The 21,651-nt window shown below is 43.6% G+C and overlaps 2 protein-coding genes across 2 annotated transcripts; one reads left to right on the top strand and one right to left on the bottom strand.

The window, feature by feature from the left end:
* Window positions 1-1,670: 1,670 nt before the first annotated feature.
* On the bottom strand, window positions 1,671-13,187 carry Rfesd (Rieske Fe-S domain containing). Its single transcript, XM_005065706.4, has 4 exons — window positions 12,626-13,187; window positions 4,823-4,995; window positions 4,694-4,728; window positions 1,671-3,043 (listed from the first exon to the last, which is right to left on the bottom strand). The coding sequence occupies exons 2-4, from the start codon at window positions 4,992-4,994 to the stop codon at window positions 2,780-2,782; spliced, it is 471 nt and encodes a 156-aa protein (XP_005065763.1). The 5' UTR covers window position 4,995; window positions 12,626-13,187; the 3' UTR covers window positions 1,671-2,779.
* Window positions 6,133-6,630, top strand: LOC101839887 (protein kish-A-like). The gene has a single exon (XM_040729087.1). The coding sequence runs from the start codon at window positions 6,206-6,208 to the stop codon at window positions 6,422-6,424; it is 219 nt and encodes a 72-aa protein (XP_040585021.1). The 5' UTR covers window positions 6,133-6,205; the 3' UTR covers window positions 6,425-6,630.
* Window positions 13,188-21,651: the final 8,464 nt, after the last annotated feature.

The raw sequence follows: 21,651 nt of genomic DNA, 5'->3' as shown, positions 1-21,651 counted from the left end.
CAGAAGCCACCTGACATTGATGTTGGGAACCAAACACATGTCCTCTGGAAGAACACAACATACTCTTAACCACTGAGCCATCTTCCCTGCCCTTACAATGCAATATTTTTAATAAGATAATTCATATTTTATTGTTAGAGTTCACACTGTTTATAATACTGACATAATCATAATTCATTCATATTTTAAATTAAGAATACTTATGAATGCTTATCTGGAAAGGAAAATTTCATAACTAAAGGCTATACGTTTATAACTAAAGGCTATACGTTTATAACTAAAGGCTGTCTATTTTGAGGCTGGACAGATGGCTTGGCAATTAAGAGCACTTGCTGCTCTTGCGGAGAGCCCAGATTTGGTTCTTAGCACCCACATGGCAGCTCACAACTATTTGTAACTGGGGAGCTAATGCCCTCTTCTGGCTTCTTCAGGCCCCAGAGGAAGTGTGGTGCACATACATACAGGCAGACAAAAACTTTAAAAAAAGCTCACATTCAGAAGCAGTGAAAAGTGTGTATCTTCCATTTGCAGGTCATACAGCCAATCTCCCTACTGATTTATAATTCATTAGTGAAGTTATGAAGAACTTGAGGTTCAGATACCATAAACTGATAAAACAAAATGTTAGTTGCAAATCTGATGAGACAGGATATGGTAAGGTGAGATTGTTATTTAATAATGGAGTTTGGCCATATTCCTATTCTAGCTCTGAACACCTTGGGTCAAATGATCATCTTACCTCAGCCTCCTGAGACGCCAGGACTACAGGCTCACAGCACTGAAGCACTGAACCTGACAAAATGATCACTTTTATTTCCAAATTTAAAGACACAAATAGAACAAGAATCCATATTACTTATTACTGCCATTGGTTCCTGACAGAAATGCTACTATATTTGGCCCTAGAAACCAAAGTTCTAGTTTTTTTTTTTTTGCCTAAAGGAACAACTTTAGTTTCTTTCAAGCACTTTATATTCTAACAGATAAGATTTTGTTGCCTATGAGCTCCCCTCAGAGACGGCACATTTTCTGAACCCAGTAAGTAACCGTTGGCCTAAACGTTGTTGAGAAAGCCCAATCCAAACGAATAATAAATCTCTTGTCATGTAACCTGCATCCCCAAAGAAAGGGAAATGTAGTAATATACAGCAATAGGTCCAAGCACCTGCGAGTCACTGCTGTGGGTGCTGGGAACCGAACTGCAGTGTCCTCTGCAAGAGCAGCATGTCCTGCTAACCACTGAGCCATCTCTCCAGCCCTCACTCATTTTACAACAACCAAGTAAAAGAGTCAATGTAAAGTTGAACGTTGAGTACTAGGTTTAGAAATTTCATTCACCCCACATGGTGAAAATTACTCTGTGCTTTGAGACTTAGTTTTATTTGTAACAGTTTTCACCATGAATTTATAACCTAGACATCCTTTCTGGCCCCATTTACACCTACATTTTACTGAGTACTAAGTTTTGCATGACTGATACCCAGGGTGTTTCTCTAAATCCTGAATAACAAGTATGATATCGGTCCCTGGGAGTCAGAACAGCACTGGCCACAAATTACTGGCAAGATATAATCAATGTAAACCAAGTAACCATAAACCTGCTTGTAAACACTAAGGAACAAAACACTACACATTTATGAGAAACTATACACATACAATGTTCTCTAAAATTCTTTTAAACTTTTATTTGCAAGTTGCATGTAGGCAAAGTACTTTGGTTCATTGAGTAGAAGACTTTGCATCTGTCTTGGGTAGGGCATCGCTATGTGTGGCTTTTTCACTTCCAGAATTGGCCCAATAAGAGACAAGACAAGCCAGGTTTTATTAGGTTTTCACATCTAGCGCCCTCCCTCTCTTGGTAGGGTCTCACTATGTATCACTGGCTACCTGGAGCTCACTGTGTAGACCAGGCAGAGATCCGCCTACCTCTGTTGGGATTAGAGGTGTGTACCACCACACCTGGCTTCAAGTTTCTCATTTTTAAGTTCAACATATACACTGGCCTCACTGGTGGCCATTTCAACACATAGACACCTGCTAAACATTTGTAAGCAAAAGTATATAACTAAAACTTGAGGGTTCCAGTGTATTTAAATTTTACTTTTAAAGCTGTAAACACCATAATTAAACACGGGGGTTAGGTAATCTGTGGACAGAGGGACATAAGAATAACAGAAGAATGCTGGGAACTGTTGAAGTCAGTCATGGAGGGTCATTCTGTTAACTCTTAGCTTTGAATGTAGGAAAACTTTCCCACATGAAACCTGCTGCGTTTAAAAGGGATCTTTTCCCACCTAAAACTCTCCTCTTACACTTCGTTTATCTGTTACAGACTGTGCGCATCCTTCTTACACTGGCCGTCTCGAGCCTTTAACGTACAGATTCCAAACAGTTGAGAGAGGGATGGAATGTACTCTGTCCACCTTGGTGGCGGCCCTGAAATCACACTAAAGTCAATGTGCTTTTAAACTTCCCAAGTCTAAGACTTTAAAAATGTTTGTTTTTAATTTCTATATATGTATATGACATGTGTGTGCAGGTGCCCACAGAGGTCAGAAGAGGGCATCAGATCCCCTGAAGCAGGTGTCACGGGTGACGTGAGTCACTTGGTGTGAGTGTGAGGACCCAAAGTCAGGTCCTCTGGAAGAACAGAAAGAGCTCTGAGCCCTGACAAAACCCGAGACTTTTAAAGTTACTTGTACCTATGATAGAAAACATTCATCTTTGTAAAGTAGTTTCAAACATACACACATTTTTTTTTTGCTGCCATATATTTTTATCAGGAAGAACTCTGAATTACTTTGAAGTCTCCAGTGGCAAAATAATCAGAGTCACATTTAAAAGGTTCCTTAGAAAGCGTCACATAAATATTGCCATCATCCACTGTCACAGTGTGAATCCTTTGCTTTACTCCCTTGGAGCACCACTGGGGTCTTGCCTTTGGGTCTCTGGGGTTTATGGACTGGTATAATCCTTCTCCTGTTGCCAAAGTGATCTTGTATTTATGCCAGGGGCAAACTATACATGACTGTCCATTGAAATCCTGGAGGGGAAAAACAACAGATTTAATAATCTTGACAATTCAAGTGTTTAAGACAGACCTCACATTTGGTTAAGAATCTGATGCAGGAGAACCGGGTTAGAGAACCGTACCAGCTGGAGCTGCATTGGTGCCAGCCTGGACACACAATGAGACTGTCTCAGAACAAAGGGAGCCTGCCAGGGAGGGAGCTCTGCTGTGCAGGTGCCTTCCGCTAGGCCTGATGATGTGAGTTCAATCCCGGGAACCCACGTGATGGAAGAGGAGAACCACCTCCACACAGGTACTCTATACACAGACTGTCCCCACACTCAAATAAGAAAGTAAACATCACGAATGAACAAAGGAGACAGTGCCCCCCCCCTTTAGAAGTTACACAGCACAAGCAGAATGAGGGTAATATGTTGTTTCTGCAGCTGGCTAGGAACTCAGGGAGCCGGAGCGCCAGCAGAAGAGGACTGGCTGGCACAAGACCACACTGCCTCATAGGCAGAGGTTACCTACATTAATGTCAGCACTGGGGCAGGGCTTCCTGTGCTTCCCAGGAATTTTCACCAGCTTCTAGAGGAGCTGTGAGGTTGGGAGTTACTGAACGCATGAGTGCAGATGCTAGGGGAAACTGAGGTCCCGACTTTGAAAGCCAGGCCTCACAGAGCATGCACATCAGCTGGGTCCCCTTTAAACACAGCTGTCTGCTGAAATTCAGTATGCATTGGGAGAGTGGACTCTGCATGTCTAAGAGACTCCAATATGACAAGCGTGCTGGACTCTGGCTTACACGGTGAGTAGCAAGTTCCTCATGGGCTAAAACACTAGAGACAATTCTATTGCCTCCTTATCAACATGTGCTTTCAGCCCTGAACACCAGAATCAGAAATGCTAATTTGGGTTCCCATAGCGGTATCAGCAAATGATCCCATCTTCCTAATTTAAACACATGCCCTTTAACATAAGGAACAGGAACAGACGTGGTTAGCAGGCAAGTAAGTGTACAGAGAGTGAAACTCAGGCTTGTACTTTGCAACAGGTAGAGAAAACAAAACAACCCAAAACAAACGGAAGACAGAAATTGTATATCTAGTTTTGGAGTACAAGAAAGCAAAGGCAATTCCCCCAAATTCTTCAGGTAAGATTCTAAATATGTTTTCTCTCAAACATTTAGAAACAGGTTTATTATATTGAAAATATATACCCATAAAATTCAAAACATAAAATATAACAATAAAAAGTCAATCTATTGGAAATTTTGTCTCATTGGAACTACTCTATTTGCTCCTCTTAATACTCAAAAGTACATTGTTAACATCTCTCCATACCAGCACAGATAGGTCTGATTCAGTAATTCAAAGGGTATACAATGTTCCACAGAATGGCTATGTTACAATGTATTTAATGAGGTAGTCTTAAATTTTCCTGTACATCATTAAACATTTGGGCAATTATATCCACAGTGTAGACATCCCAGTATAATTGTTAGATCAAAAGACATTCATATTTATTATTTATTAGGAAAATGATTTTCTTTGCCTTATAGGGTATGTCTTCAAGGCACTAAAGTAGAATTAAATGTAAACTATTAATATTTGAATAAGGAATAAAGTAATGATACAGGAAACATCTGAATTTGCTTAGAGTAAATTTAATTTTGCATACCTCAATTTCTCCCAGGTGTAAGGGTCCTCCAGAGTCTGAAAAGGAATTGATATTATATCTAATCACTAAATTGAATTTCAAGTTTTGTGATGAATAAGTACAAATTCTAGAAAAGAAAAGAAATCTTACGGTAGCAGCGAATGTCCATAGCATGATACTCCCCTTTGTGGTAGAAAATGACCACTTCTCTGTCATGGACCACAGCCGTCATTCTTTCCAACTTTCTAATGTCATCTTCTCTGCCAACACAGACGGAAGTGTACTTCTTTTCGTCATCTTGTTCGGAGTCTCCAAGGTCCATGCTATTTATTGAGGAGAGAAGGAAGAAAGAGCAGAAGGAATGTGAGCAGAGGAGAGAGGGGGAGGGGAGGGGAGGAAGGAGAAAAACACTGGATGTGCTCCTCTCAAGTTTGGACACAACCTAGAGAAAATATTGAGTCGTCTAGATTTTCTGAAACAAATGAATGCATTTTCCATAGCTCTATAGAATGTTATTTATTACTGTTATTATTTGCTCGTTGTACTCTTTTGGTCTCTGGGGACCCTCCCACCCAGCTTCCAAGTAATCACAAGGAGTCTTATTACTTACAAATGCACAGCTTTAGCTTGGCTTATTTCTAGCCAGCTTTTCATAACTTAAATTATCCCATCTACTTTTTGCCTCTGGGCTTCTACCTTTCTATATACCTTTTTTACTTACTCCATGGCTTGCTGTGTAGCTGGCTGGGTGGCTGGCCCCTGGAGTCCTCCTCCCTTCTCTTTCTCTCCGTCCTTGATCTTCTCTTCCCAGATTTCTCCTCCTATTTATTCTCTCTGCCTGCCAGCCCCACCTATCTCCTGCCCGCCTGTTGGCTGTTCAGCTCTTTATTAGACCAATCAGGTGTTTTAGACAGGAAAAGCAACAAATCTTCGCATAGTTAGACAAATGCAACACATCTTTGCATCATCAAATGTTCCACAGACAGATTATCGTTCATCTTTACTTTGATTTAGGAGCCCAACACCGCCACACCAAGGCAAGCTCCCACACTGCCCGGGAAGAAAGGGCCCTTTCTGTAATTTAGGTGGACATTTTGGAGCAGAGGAAAGAGCGCAAAGCTCCACTGCACTCTCACCCCATCAAATGCAATACTCAAGAACACCCAGTTGTTCTGTGCACTGTCTCTGTCAAAGGAGTCCCTGGAGTCCTGGGTGCCTGGGTGAAGCGGCTCACCGTTGGGGTCTCAGGAGCCTTATGTGGCCTCACAAAGCAAGCTCTCCCCTAACAGGAGATGTTAAAGTGGGGTCCAGAAGGTACCAGGACTGTGCTTTCCTTTATTATGGGACAAAACTAAAGGCTTGCGACTGATGACAGAGGCTGAAGTGTCATGGTGACATCTAATCTCAACCGTTACAGCGCTGAGAGAGCAGCTTCTGAAGCAACGGCGTTGATGGTCATCTTTAAAAGCCACCAGAGTGCTCTTCCGCCCCGGCCCGGAAGGGTGATGTGGCTGGACCAGCAGCGGCCTCACTATGTCTGCCATTTTCAATTTTCAGAGTCTGTTGACTGTAATCTTGCTGCTTATATGTACGTGTGCTTATATACGATCCTTGGCGCCCAGCCTCCTGGACAGAAATAAAACTGGACTATTGGGAATATTTTGGAAGTGTGCCTGTATTGGTGAATGCAAGAGTCCTTATGTTGCCGTATGCTGTATAGTGATGGCCTTCAACATCCTCTTCATACAGTAGCTTTGGAAACTACCAGCTGTGATTGCCATCAGACTCTGTAAACAAGGACATGTCTCCAAAAAAATAATGGGAAGAATGGCTAACCCTTTTATCTCTGAACATGAAATGAGATGAATTTCAAGATGCTGTTCTCTATTTTTATGCTATTGGACCAATGAGCTGTACAAATAATTAAGATGTAACAGGAATGTGATTGTAGCAGTCAACCTCAGTTTTGTCACTCCAGTATTACACTCAACAAATGTCATTCTGTTGTGTCGGGACTGCTTTTCCTAAGGTTCCTGAGGGCATGAAATAGAACTCACAGTTGGCGAATTCCACAGGCTTCTTTAATTAGGGTTTGAAAATATTGTCTTCACAGTATGAGACATTCTAATGACTGGCCTATTTTTATTAAGAAAAATTGTTATATTTTTGTTGTTGTTACTGTTCTTACGGATTGCATTCATATTTAAACCATTTTGATTGCTAACCAGAGTACCTCTCTATTCTTGGCAAATTATGTTGGCAAATGCTGCATTTCTTTAACATAAAAAAAAGCCACCAGAGTGACAAGTGAGGTTATCTTCAGATCTCCTTCCCAGTTTTCTCCTCATGAGAGATGATCATTTTACTAATACTTTCTGATCAATGACTATGTGACTGGCCCTTCAGGACTTAGGACATGCAAGCTTTCTGCCCTCTCAAGGACTGTGATCCACATGGAAAGATTGATATCAAGTAAAAATACAAATATTGACACATGATGAAATCACCCTGGATGACGTGACAGAAAGTGACAGGGTGAGGAAATTTTGCAAAGAACAGACTGTAGAGTAACTGAAAGAATCAAATTGAAACCCCTCCAATAAAATGAGTCAGACATTCGAAGCACCTGTGGGAGAGAAAAGGCTTAGCTAATGTGAGGAACAAACAAACAAACAGCCCTGGAAAATGATAAGCAAGACTGGCTAGCTGGTGGCTAGAGGTAAAGTTAGCTACAGCACTGGGGGCGGCAGAGGGGAGGTAGCTAGTCTAGGGGCACTGGGTGTCACTAACTGGTATAAGCAAGGATATCTTCCATGTTCCCCTTGCTGGAAAACATGGTGACAGGACAGGTAAGAAAACACAGAGAACAGAAAGCTGCTACAGAGAAGCACCAGAGCCAGGGTGACTTGGCCAGAGTGTTTCTGAAGTGGGAGAGAAGGAACATGGTCTAAACCCATCCCATCCCTAAGCATGTCCCACTCTGAGGACAAGTGGAAGACACACAGAGGCAAAACCAGAACAGCACCTAGTGACTGCTAATCAAACAAAATTGCTCACTCTTCTCTACCATCTGCCTCAAACTGCAGGTAAGTAATAATCAGAGACAAAGACAGTCAATGAGGTAAATGACACATGAAAACTCCCAGGAAACTTCTGTTCTAAAACTGGTTGTTAGTAAAAAACGCAAACTATTCTGCTCCCTTGCATAAACCGACTTACTTTTTACACCCCAACTCTCCTAAAAACCAATATTAGTTATCAACTAAGTGAAAGCTTATGGCTATAATACAATCATTACAATCCTCTCTTGCCTATATTTTGAGGTTTTGTCTTCTATTCACTCTATGGTCCAAATGTAGAGATTAAAAGGTGAAGAAAGAAATCAGGCTAAAAAAATACTCATGTCTGGCCAGCCTTTCAGACTACCTGCTCCATAACACTGTGTAACACTCAGCAGATGTTCTTGAAGTCACACAACCAGATGTTTGCAGGGCAAACTTGTTTTTGAGACAGGTCCCATGCATCTCACGCTGGCCCTGCACTCCCTATCTTCCTGCCTCCATCTTCCTAGTGCTAATAGTGACCACAACAGGTCTACGCAGTGCTGGGGATCAAACCCAGGGCTTTGTGAATGCCCTGCAAGCACTCTACCAACTGAGCTGCAAACAATTCAACATCCAATCGATTCTTTGGTCATCCTAAAAGACCTCAATGAGTGTTTGTGTCAGACATAGCCTTCCAAATCAAAATGAAATGATTCTAAAGATCTGTAGCAATCCTAGGTTTTACATAAGACCTCCCCCCCAACCCCACTGTTTGGTCCCCTCTTTTAAAAAATAATTGTATGTGTATGGGATTTTGCCTGCACGTGTGTCTGTGCACCACGTGTCCATGCTTGGCTGGTGCCTGAGAAGTCCATCGTCAGATCCCCGGAAACCAGAGTACAAGGATGCTGAAGTCGAACCTGGGTTCCCGGGAGAGCAGACCCTGCTCTTAGCCCTCTGCGTTAGCCACTTTGAATTCCACCTTCATGATCGGTTATGAATTTGCTATCAGAGTGCGAGTTTACAACTCTGCCTTACGCTAAAGATTATATATGAAAAGGGACATGAAGTGAATCAAAATGACCCACATTTATCAGTAGAAACTCAACTGCCACTAAACACACTAAGTGTACACTGAAATACTCTTGTATTAAAAACAAGTTGTCTACAACTGAAATACCCCAACTGTAGGAAGATGACCCCCTACCTTCTAAACCACACTGATACTGCCACATTCATAAGGAGTTTCTATACCTTTACAAACAAGAAGCTACCATAGGGATCCATTTCAGCCTGGGGCTAAGGTTTTATATATATGTACCCACATATGCAACTTGTTTAAAGCAGAGCTTGGACCTAGATTCAATGACTCCAACCCATAAACTCACAACTCATTTTAAAAGCAAGTTTATAAAAACAGAAAACTTAGGAATAAAATCCCCACCCAGTTTATTAGAAGTGAGCTTTAGAAGAGGAGATTTACCAGCTACAGTAACAAAGGGAGCGCTAAACCAGCAGTTAGGTAGGACATGTGATAGCATCACACACCTGGGTTATAAAACCTGTTGATACCCTGGCTTCTCCCTCTCCCCCAGTCCTGAGGCAGCCTGGCCCTGTTCCTGCTCCCTACTCTTTCTCCTGGGCTGTAGTTTCTCCTCAGGACTTGCCTGACACTGCCAGTTCTCTCCTGGGCCTGGGCCTTGGCCTTGACTTCCCCTGGTTGCCGGCCTCTCTAATCCCTGGGCTCTCTTCCTACCGGGGCCACTCTTTGCCGGGGGACCTTCTTTGGTGGCTCAAAGGCTGTCAAAGGTTGCATGGCTGCACAGTGCATGCGTTAGGTGGCTGCATAAGGGCTCTGCATGCAGAGACCATGAGGACCTGGGGCTGTGCGGAGCTGGGCCGAGGGCAGCTCCATGACTCCAGTTTCAATGGCCCCAACTGCTGAGCCTCTCTCTAAACCCTTCTATTCCCTTTATGAGCAAGCACCTCCCGCTTGTTGTCTCTCTTTGGATTTCTGCTCCTGATCAGTTAACACTTACCCCTCCCTTCGCTCCCTTTCCCAATAAACTCCCATAGGTTTGTTGAGTTTGGTGGATGTATCTCATTGCCAAGCACTGCAGCCAAGAACAACAAAACCTACATGCACAGAGGGAGAAGCGTGTGCACAGCCGGGAGAGGCAAGAGCTTTCACTCAAGGAATAAGAGAGACACAGACTGAGTTTAGGAAACTATAGTCTGCAGTCAGCCCATGCTCTAATAACCTCATTGGACTGGGATGCAGCTCAGTGATAAAGCACTTGCTTACAACCCATGCCACGAGTTCTAGCCCTAGTGGGGGTGGGGGTGGGGTGGAGCTTAATGGCATTTAACTGCTATTTGAAAGACTGAGATATATGCTTATGTTTTTAAAACATATCCTACAATAGACTAGCAAAAAAGCTAATTTTAACAAAAAGCAAGGGGCCATTTGTGGTAGCACACATCTTTAATCCCAGCACTCACTCATGAGGCAGAGACAGGTGGTTTTCTGTGAGTTCAAGGTCAGCCTGGTCTACATAGTGAGTTCCACACCAGCCAGGGCTATAAAGTGAGACCTTGTCTTAGAGGAAATAAAAAGGTAAAGGGGACATCACTATAATTTTTTCTGGGTTATTTGTGGATGATGGGAAGCTGGAACAATATATCTTTCTGTTCATCTGGTTTTGCTTGATTTGGTCAAACATACAAATTTCTAGAGGGAACATTTACTTTCAGAGCTGAACCAGCAGCCTTATCAGATTTCATTGAAAGAACTCAAAGGAACCAAATCCTAAGTAAACAAGAAACCAACAAGTAGAGAAGAGGGAAACAGGCTGAAGTAAAAGGAAATATTAAATCTGCAACACATAAGCCCCTTAGAGTAAGGTGCAGAATGTATGAAGAATACCTATGGACACGGAGTAAGTGAAGAACACCTATGGAGAGTGAGTAAGTGAACACCTATGGACAGTGAGTAAGTGAAGAACATCTATGAACAGTGAGTAAGTGAACACCTATGGACAGTGAGTAAGTGAAGAACATCTATGGACAGTGAGTAAGTGAATACCTATGGACAGTGAGTAAGTGAACACCTATGGACAGTGAGTAAGTGAACACCTGTGGACAGTGAGTAAGGGAAGAACATCTATGGAGAGTGAGTAAGTGAACACCTATGGACAGTGAGTAAGTGAACACCTATGGAGAGTGAGTAAGTGAACACCTATGGACAATGAGTAAGTGAAGAACATCTATGGACAGTGAGTAAGTGAACACCTATGGACAGTGAGCACCGATGGACAGTAAGCAAATGTCACATAAGCAAAGAAAAATGAGCAGAAGGCATGGCCAACAGTTCACAGACGAATCCCAAGGGGCCAGTAGACACATGTGAAGATGCTTAACCTCATCAGGAAAATAAAAGAAAATGCAATGCAAAGCCCAAGCTGGAATATTTCCATCCACAGACTAGCAAAAAGTTACAGAAGGCTTTCAAGAATATGGCATAATTACTAATGCCAGTGCAGCGTGTATCCTTAGAGCATCTGCCTGCACATAGATCAGGAATGCACTGAGAAATTTCTTATGTCAAAACCTAGCACCAGATGAGAAGTTACCCCTACAAATACGTAGCGAAATGCAATAGACTAAATCCACAAGTTCACCTCCCCTGACAACCCAATAAAATCAGATACAGCCTCCCTCAAAGTGTTTGAGCACGAACACTTACAAGGTTTGCCTCCAATCAAGAAAAAGTGGAGTGCACTTGGAAAGGGCTGATAAGGACAAGAGAGGGCTCTGTCTAAGTGATAACAGTTTCACAGAATCAGGATTATAGCCTTGCATATGCTGGAAAATATTGTCTCTCAAATAATAGTTTTCTTTACATCATACAGGCTACTATTATGATATGTGATAATTCTTTAAAATTAACAGTCATTAAATACTATGAGTATCACATTCCATTTAGACAATGAGTCCATGTGTTCACCTTTAAGAATTTAATCTTGTTACTCTGATAAACTATTCATGCATATACCTACATATTTCTTCTTTTTTAAAAGTGTAGCTGGCTGGGCGGTGGTGGCGCACGCCTTTAATCCCAGCACTCGGGAGGCAGAGGCAGGCGGATCTCTGTGAGTTCGAGGCCAGGCTGGACCGATAGCCTCCAAAACAATACAGAGAAACCCTGTCTCGTAAAAACCAAAAAAAAAAAAAAGTGTAGCTGTTTTACACTGACAGATAAAACTGTATACATTTAATCTACATGATGTTCTGAAGCATACATACACATGAAATAGCTAAATCTAGCTAATTAATAAACGATTTATCACACATAATAACATGAGATGAGAACGTTTTCCATGAGCCTTTTTCAAGAATACAATATATTGTTAACCAGTCACCGTATGTACAATAAAGGTAAGATAACAGATCCTTTACCTAAATAAAAGAAAGTGGAAAGTTAGACAGCTATCTAATTTAAGCAGTACATGATTTCCTTCTTTAAAAAATTTAGTTCTAGCCGGGCGTTGGTGGCGCACGCCTTTAATCCCAGCACTCCGGAGGCAGAGGCAGGCGTGTGAATTCGAGGTCAGCCTGATCTACAGAGTTCCAGGACAGCCTCCAAAGCTATACAGAGAAACTTTGTCTCGGGAAAAAAAACCAAAACAACAAAAAATTTAGATCTTCTGTTCTTCAGTTCTTTTTGAAAAATGGTGGGGTTTTGTTATTTTGTTGATCCCTAAAATTAAGTGTCTAAATGTGAGACTTCTAAAAACAAAGTCACACATTAAGTGGATGTCCCCGTCAGTTTTAGATACCTTTCTGGCGGAGACAATTCATTCGAGTATACATTCACCGGACACAAAAGACAGGAAAGCAAGGTACTTACGCGCCACTCCTCTCAAGCAATGGCTGAGGCCTCCCTTTGAGGGTGGGGCCTTGGCCCGCACGCTGTCCCACTGCTTATCTCCGGGGTGACACCCGGGTTCTCAGGCTCAGGGAGGGGAAAGCTCTCCTCCGCGCCACACCAGTTTGGATGACGATAAAGACACAGGACCAGCCACACGTGGTGGCACTTTGCACGCAGAGGGCCATCCCTCCTCACAAAAGTGAGGATCCGTGAACTCGCATGTCTCTAGGTGTTACTTTCGTGGAATCCGCAGCCAGCGAACCATAAAACACGCGGCCTCGGAGAAGTCGTCTGGCAACCGCGTACGGAGCCCGCACCCCCGGGAAGGAGGGAAGGCTCCTCAGCGTCCGGGAATGCGGACACACTGTGCCCACAGACGTTTAAAGCGGGGCACGGGCCGCGTGATCGCGCCACCGCTGCACCCTGGCGTCGGCTGCACCCCGCCGCCCGGCGATGGACCCGCTCAGCGGCAGGGCCAGAGCAGGCGGGCTCAGCAGCGCCCCCTCCAGGCAGAGTGACTACGGGGCTGCGCCCGCCCAGCTCACGACGGCCCGCTCCTCCCCGCCCCGTCCCCGCCCCGCCCCCGCCCCGCCCCCGCCCCCGCCCCCGCTGCGCTCCTTCCCGCCCCGCCCCGCGAGAGCCCAGCTCCCAACGCTCCGTCCTTACCCCGCCCCCAGCCACGTGGGCGGGGCACGGTCACGTGCTCGGAAGTGCTGGCTCCCAGGACTTCCTCCACCGAGGAGCCTCTGGGAGGGTTGTGAGTGGGTTCGATGGTGACCTCCAGCCAACTCTGCTCCTCCCACAGAGTGACATCTTTTTTTTTTTTTTAAAGACGATTATTGGAGCCGGGCCTTGGTGGCTCACGCCTTTAATTCCAGCACTCGGGAAGCAGCGGAAGATGGATCTCTGAGTTCGAGGCCAGCCTGGTCTACAGAGTGAGTTCCAGGACAGCCTCCAAAACAATACAGAGAAACTCTGTCTCGAAAAACAAAACAACAACAACAACAAAAAACAAACAACGATTATTGGTCTTTTTAAACTTATCCAAAATTTAAATGCGCTCAGTAATCTCATGCCTAAGAATGTAAATGTTGGCAGAAGCGCATATGTGTAGGATTGTTTATAGCAATGAAATAATACTTAGATCGTTCTTCAGCTCAGGCATGGTTGGGTAAAACACAGTACAAAAACTTTACAGCCCCATACTGCACGCCCCAAGGTCCAATGGCATGCTCTACTGCACATTGAAAGACACAGCAAACAGATTCCCATGTGTAATATGCACTCTTTAGTACAAATAAGTTTCTGCCAGAGAGACACACCCTGAGCAGGGCCAAGGAAACACACTTTGACCCTGGAACCAAAGAAATGCACCCTGACCCTGAAACCAGTGCCAAAGAAACACACTTTGGTCCTGGAACCAAAGTCATATCTGACCCTAACCGTGTGCAGAAAACTAGCCAATCCCTGAGCAGGAGCTCTAGCACACCCCCCCCCCCAAGCTCAGGGATTGAAATCTGACCAATCCCCACCCTGGAAACCCCCCCCACAAACTCCGCCCCCTAAGAATCCCTACATAAACCCTGCTCATCTGTGGCTGTCCTTCCACCCTGGCAGGGGGCAGCCACTCTCCTGGGTCCTTGCCTCCCAACAAATCTCTTGGCTGAGGTTTGGGTGAGACCTTCCTTCGCCAGAGTTGGAGCAGGAGAGAAGAAACAAACTGAGCCAGCGGAGCATGGCTGTAATACCTTCACCAGGAAACCTTGCCCTAGCTAAGCCGAGTTGTTACTCTCTTCCGGAACCTGAGCCAACTATAACAACTTTGCCCAGAAGCCCTCCCCAGCTGGAGCAAAGCTGTCATGCTGAGGAAACCCCTCCTTGGAGCAGGGCTGTAAGCTGCTATGCTTACTGTGACCTGTGGTATTCTTTGGCTCCCGAGTGCCAGAATCCCTGTCCATTGGATGGGTCTTAATGCTCACAGCAGGTATCCATTCACACTTTTTTTTCCTTTTTTTTTTATATTTTATTTTCCAGTTTAAATTTAGATAAGAAACGAGGTTGCTTCACAAGTCAGTTCCAGGTCCCTCTCCCATTCCCTCCCCTCCTCCCATGCCCTCCCCCAACCCCCCACATTATCCCCTCATTCCCCCAGGGAGGGTGAGGCACTCCATGGGGGTGTCCATAGTCTGTTATTTCATACAGTGCAGGGCCTAGATCCTTCCCCAAGAGTTCAGGGTGAGAGTGCACCTCACATTGTTCTATGGGAGTCCAAAGTCCGTGTGTATACTTGGGATGGGTACTGATCTGCTGCCCAAGGCTCAATAGATTACCTAGGCCACCTCACTGACACCCAGATTCAGGGGGTCTTGATCAGTCCCATGCTGGATTCCCAGGCTGATGCCTGGGATTCAAGAGTTAACCTTTGTCTGATCAGCTGTTTCTGGGGGTTAAACCAGCCCAGTCTTAATCCCTTTGTTCATCAGTCCTCCCTCTCTGTTACTGGCTTTCTTGAGTTCAGCCCAGTACTTAACCAAGGGAGTCTGTCTCTTCTTCGATCAGCCACTAAATGAAGTTTCTGTTTCCCAGACTCTGGGGAGTGCCATTCACACTTTTTAAGATAAGTTTTTAAAAATTATTGGTTTTAAGGAAGACAGTGTATTTTCACTTTCATTTTCAAACTATTACCCTTTTTGCATTTACTTATATTAAAACAACACAGTAAGAATCACTAGCCGGGCCAGGTGTTGATGGCACACGTCTTTAAACCCAGCATTCGGGAGGCAGAGGCATGTTGATCTCTGTGAGTTGGAGGCCAGCCTGGTCTACAGAGTGAGTTCCAGGACAGGCTCTAGAACAATACAGAGAAAACCTGTCTTGAAAAAAACAGAGAGGAGGGAGGGAGAGGGGGGGAGAGAAGAGTTCCTAGTCGGGCAGTGGTGGCTCATGCCTTTAATCTCAGCATTTAGGAGGCAGAGGCAGGTAGATCCATGAGTTTGAGGCCAGTCTGGTCTACGGAACAAGTTCCAGTACCGCTAGAGCTGTTACACAGAGAAACCCTGTCTTGAGAAAAGAAGGAGAACGAGGAGGAGAATTATTCCTCATATTTATGCTCACAGGCAGAAGCTAAATGAGTGACAGGTTTTTAAAAGTCCGTTGTAAACTGGCCCAAGGCAAGTACTTGAGGGGGGCTGCTACTGTGGGCTGAGGTGAATCACTTGAGCCCAAGTGTTGGGCAGCACACAACCTGTTTTATTCATGGAGTAAAGGCGTCTGCAAGGCTGTCAACCGAGTCCTAGAACCCAAACCCACGCAACGATCAAAGAACTGAGTTCACAGAGTTTTACTCCGACCTCCACACAGACATGCATGTGCCCACTCTCACCAATGATGCTTTGATGGAATAGCCCAAAATTTCAGCTAGGCTTTAGATTTTCCTGGGAATTAAAAAAAAATCTTGTGCCCAGTCTGCTCTCTAGATCAATGAAGTAAAATCTTAAGAGAATGTATTCAACATGCTTTCACTTGCAAAACGATTCTGCTGAAAAACCTAAGGTTGAGCAACATATACTAATGCAGTGATGTCAGACCTTCAGTGTCCCCAGATTTGAAACTTGGGAGTGATGTTCATTTATCCCAGTGTACGGCACACATTTTTTTTCTTTTAAGACAAAGTTTTGCTGTGTTGTCCAGGTTGGTCTCAAGTCTGTGAGCTCAAGTGATTTTCTCAAATCACCTTCTGAGGTCTCTCAAATTACACCACCTACAGGTATGCCACCATGTTTTGCTTGTAAACATTTATAAGCAATAAGTGAAACACAGAGAAGCCCAGGAGAATAGCTCAGTGTTACTTTCCCTGATATTATTATATTCACTATATAGTTTTAGGATGACTAGTAATATTTTTACACAACAATGTTCCTTCTGATCAAACACAGGGAAATTATTTAGTTTTGATATGTCAATTATAAAGTCATAATAAAAATTGAAATTAATATTTGCATTGTCTACTGACTCTCTTGATTTTTTAATATTTATTGTGTGTGTGTGTGTGAGAGTGTGTATATGTGTATCATGTGCATATAGGAGCCCTCAGAGGCCAGAAGCAGGCATTAGAGCCCCTGAAACTGTAATTTTAAGTGGTTGTAAGCCAGCATGTGTGTGCTTGGAACTGAACCTGAGTCTTCTGCAAGAGCAGAAAGTGCTCCTGATGGGTACACCATCTCTCCAGTCCATGTCCCAAATCATGTTTTAGCCACATGGAGCACATAAACAGTGTCCAGCTTCTGTCACCAAATGATTAAATAGGGGTTTCAATTAGAAATCAAGTTTCCTTTTGCTTAGCGTAACCTGACATCTAAAATTTTTTTGTTTATGTGTATGAGTATTTTGCTTACATGTCTGTCTGTGTAGCACAAATGTGTCCATTGCCTGAGGAGGCCAGAGGAGGACATTTAATCACTGGGGAATGTGGTTAGACAGTTGTGACCTGCCATGTGGGTGCTGGGAATTGAACCCGGTCCTCTATAAGAGCAGTGAGTGCTCTTAACCACTGAGCCATTGCTTTAGTCCAAAATCTGACACTTTTTAAAGGAATAAATATTTAGACCCATTGGCCTTCAATCTGTTCCAACTCAGTGCTCCAGTAAACACATACACAGAATGAAAGAGAAATTTTTTTGTCTTTCTCAAAGTAATAATGTAGTTAGTCATTTGGTAATATTAAATGTGTGGAAAGCTGTAATGTATAGTGAACAAATCACCTCTCTCTACTTCCCAGGTGCACATGCATGAACACACAAAAGCATGTCCATTAAGTCAAAGAATCCTTATGTCTATGTAAAAGTCTACACAGCTAAGTAGAATCCACACCAACTGCTCCTTCTAAGTGCTACCTGTGACCAGCTGAGGCACTTTCTACTTTTCTTCTTGGAAATGATTTATTTTTCTCCGTCTACAGATTTTGTTGTTGTTGTTGCTTCCTCCAGTGTTTCTAACTTCAGTCTACTAGTGACACCCAGTGGTACTTGTGAAATCAGAACACACTAGCTTTTCCTCTGTATTCTTGGCTCTCAGGGACAATTTCAAAAGTCTCCTGACCTTAGGGAGTCCAGGTCCTCCATACTGAGTAGCAGGCTGCTTTCAAGCACATTTTCCAAGTATCACACCCTTCCCCTTAGAGAATTTAAAATTAGCTCATTAGTATATGAGCTAGTAGAGGCTGAGTGCTACTAGATTTCACTACAGGGAGGTTTGAGGAGTACTCACCAGTCTGGGTTTCCTGCATCCTCAAAACAGAGAATATTGTTCCTAGTGCTCTTACTAGGCCACTGTGACGCAAACTACAAAAACACCACGGCCAAGGCACATCCTTTAGGCTTTCCTTTAGGAAAGCATTTAATTTGGCTTACAGTGGCTGAGGGTTAGGGTCTATGATGGCAGAGCAAAGATGTGGAGGCAGAGGAGAGAGAGAGAGAGAGAGAGAGAGAGAGAGAGAGAGAGAGAGAGAGAGAGAGAGAGAGAGAGAGAGAGAATATTGGGAATTTTACAAGGTTTTTGAAACCTCATAGCACCCCCCCCCAATGACACATCTTCAGCAGGGCCATACCTTCCAAACCTTCACAAGTAGTTCAACAACTGGGAATCAAGTATTCAAATATATGAGTCTATGTGGCCTTCCTTCAAACCACCACAGTTCTCTCTCCCTCTCCCTCCCTCCCCCCTCCTCTCTCTCTCCCTCTCCCTCTCCCTTCCCCCCTCCTCTCTCTCTCTCTCTCTCTCTCATCTGTATGTTACTAGGGCTCAAACCCAGGGCTTTACATACACTAGGCAGCTAACTGCTCCACTTTTAAACTGACTTTCACCCATTTACGTATCTTTCTTAAGAGTGGGCCCTCCACCATTTTTACCCAGGAACTCAAGAGCCCTGAGGGAAGTGGTCTAACTGCCTCTGAGACCTTTGATTTGATCTGTCTGTGACTCAAGGTCTAGACATAACACAGGCTTACAGGTCCCCAGTCCTCATTCCTCTGTCCCTGTGAAGCATGGCCTTGTAAGTCAACGTCACTAGAATATGAGAGAGGAACACCGTGTGACCAGACATACATCTGTAGCTCTGATAGGCGCAAACAGTTCCGCTGTCTATAAATTGACGTGGGCTGTTTGGAAACAGTCTTTCCCACTTTCTATTCAAACCAAGAAGAATGGAGTTCTCTTTATTCTGACTTAGATTAAATTCTTTAATAACCTTCACTAGAGTTAGAGGAACTCGAATTAGAACTAAATTAGAACTAAAAGTTTTTATTTATTTACTCTTGGTTCACTTTTTTATCAATTGAATTTATTTTACATTCCAACAGAATTTTCCTCTCCTTCCTCTCCCCCATCCCCTCCCCCATCTCCCCCACCTCCCCACCCAAACCATCCCTCCTCTGTTTCTGTTCAGAAAGGGGCAAGCCTCCCATGGGCATCAACAAAGCATGGCATTTCAACTTACAGTAAGGCTAAGCTCCTCCTCTTGCAATAAAGCTAGACAAGGCAGCCCAGGATGAGGAATAGGATCCTGGAAGTCATCCAGAGCATCAGGGACTGCTTCTACCCCCAGGACAAGAAGGCAATGCTACACAGCTGTCACAGCTATGTAGAGGGCCTAGATCTGCCACGCTGTTGGTCCAGAGTCTGTGAGCGCCAATGAGCCCAGATTAGTTGTTCCTGTGGGTTCCCTTGTCATGACCTTGACTACCCTGGCTCATACAATCCTTCCTCCCTCTCTTCAACAGGATTCCCTGAGCTCAGCCCAGTGCTTGTCTGTGGATCTCTGCATCTCTTTCAAACAGTCACTGGATGAAGACTCTCTGATGACAATTGGTGTCCTGATTACAGGAGATGGCCATGTCACTCACTGTCTCCACTATTACTAAGAATCTTAGCTGGGGTCATCCTTATAGATTTGTGGGAGTTTCCCTCACACCAGGTTTCTACCCGGCCCCCAAACTCTACCATCAAATGTCTCTTTCATTACCCTATCCACCCTCACCCTCAACCCAATCTCTCATGTTCCCATCCCTGCTGGCCCCCAATCTACCCAGGAGATCTCTTCTGTTTCCCCTTCCAAGGGAAATCCATGTGTCCTCGGCCCATTTTGGGCCTTCCGTGTTACGTAGCTTCTCAGGGGCTGTAGTCTGTAGCATGGTTACTCTTTGCTTAACAGCTAATATCCACTTGAAAATGAGTACATACTGTTTTGTCTTTCTGGGTCTGGGTTACCTTCCTCTGGATGAATTTTTTTTCAGGTTCCATAAATTTGTCATCAAATGTCTGATGTCATTGTTTTTAAAGGCTGAGTAAAAAGCTCCATTATGTAAATGTACATTTTTCTTTATCCATTCTTTAGCTGAGGAGCATCTAGGTTGCTTCCAGGTTCTAGCTATTACAAATAATGATGCTATGAACATAGGTGAAGAGATTTCCTTATGGTGTGATAGAGCATCCTTTGGGTATATGCCCAAGAGTGGTATATCTGGGTCTTGAGGGAGATTGATTCCCAATTTTCTGAGAAACTTACACATTGATTTCCAAAGTGGCTGTACAAGTCTGCACTCCCACCAGCAGTGGTGGAGTGCTCCCCTTTGCTCCGCACCCTTACCAGACTGACCTATTGCTTCTGTTTTTGATCTTAGCCATTCTGACAGGTGTAAGATGGAATGATTTGGTTTGCATATCCCTGATAGCTAAGGATGTTGTATATTTCATTAACTGTATCTCGGCCATTTGAGATTCTTCTGTTGAGAATTCTCTGTTTAGATCTGTACCCCATTTTTAATTGGATTATTAGATTTTTTTGGCATCTAGTTTCTTGAATTTCTTTATATATTTTGGAGGTCAGCCCTCTGTCAGATGTGGGGTTAGTGTGAATTTCCTCCCTTTTTTTCTTTTGGCTGTTGGTAAAGTGGGATTATCTATTACCTATTTTTTGGGGTGTAGTTAACTTCCTTGGGTTGGAGTTTTCCTTCCAGAACTTTCTGTAGGGCTGGATTAGTGGATATGTATTGCTTAAATCTAGTTTTGTCATGGAATGTCTTGTTTTCTCATCTATAGTGATTGAAAGCTTTTCTGGGTGTAGTAATCTGTCCTGGCATCTGTGGTCTCTTAGTGCTTGTAGAATATTTATCCAGGACCTTCTGGTTTTCAGAGTTTCCATGGAGAAGTCAGGCATAATTCTGATAGGTTTACCTTTGTATGTTACTTGGACTTTTTCCTTTGCTGCTCTTATTATTCTTTCTTTATTCTGTATGTTTGGTGTTTTGATGATTATGTGTGGAGGGGACTTCTTTTTGTGGGTCACTCTATTTGGTGTTCTGTAGGAGTCTTGTACTTTCATAGGCATATCCTTCTTTAGGTTGGAAAAGTTTTCTTCTATGATGTTGAATATGCTTTCTGCACCTTTGAGGTGGGTTTCTTCACCTTCTTCTATACCTATTATTCTTAGGTTTGGTCTTTTGATGGTGTCCCACATTTCCTGGATATTTTGTGTCAGGGATTTGCTGGACTTAAGATTTTCTTTGGTCTATTTCTCCTAGTATATCTTCAACGCCTGGGATTCTGTCTTCTATCTCTTGTATTCTGTTGCTTATGCTTGCATCTGCTTTTCTATTTCTAGAATTCCCTCAGACGGTGCTTTTTTATTGTTTCTATTTCAGCTTTCAAACCTTGCACTGTTTGAATTGTTTCTTGCAATTTTTGCTTTGTTTTTTCCCTCTATTTCTTGAATTTTTTGTTTGTTTTTTCTTCCATTTCTCTAAGGGATTTTCTCATTATCTCTTTGAGGGTCTCTATCGTCTTTATAAAGTTGTTTTTAGGGTCATTCTCTTCTGCTTCATTTGTGTTGTGATGTTTAGGTCTTGCTGGTGTGGAGTCTCTAGTCTCTGGTGACATCATACGGATCTTTCTGTTTTTGACTGTGTTCTTATACTGTCATCTTCCCATCTGTTCTTGCAGTGGGTACTGGT

Source organism: Mesocricetus auratus, unplaced genomic scaffold (genome assembly GCF_017639785.1).
Source record: "Mesocricetus auratus isolate SY011 unplaced genomic scaffold, BCM_Maur_2.0 Super-Scaffold_100020, whole genome shotgun sequence".
NCBI classification, from domain to species: Eukaryota; Metazoa; Chordata; class Mammalia; order Rodentia; family Cricetidae; genus Mesocricetus; species Mesocricetus auratus.
Note: the sequence above shows the minus strand (reverse complement) of the source record. Positions and strands in the feature narration are given on the sequence as shown.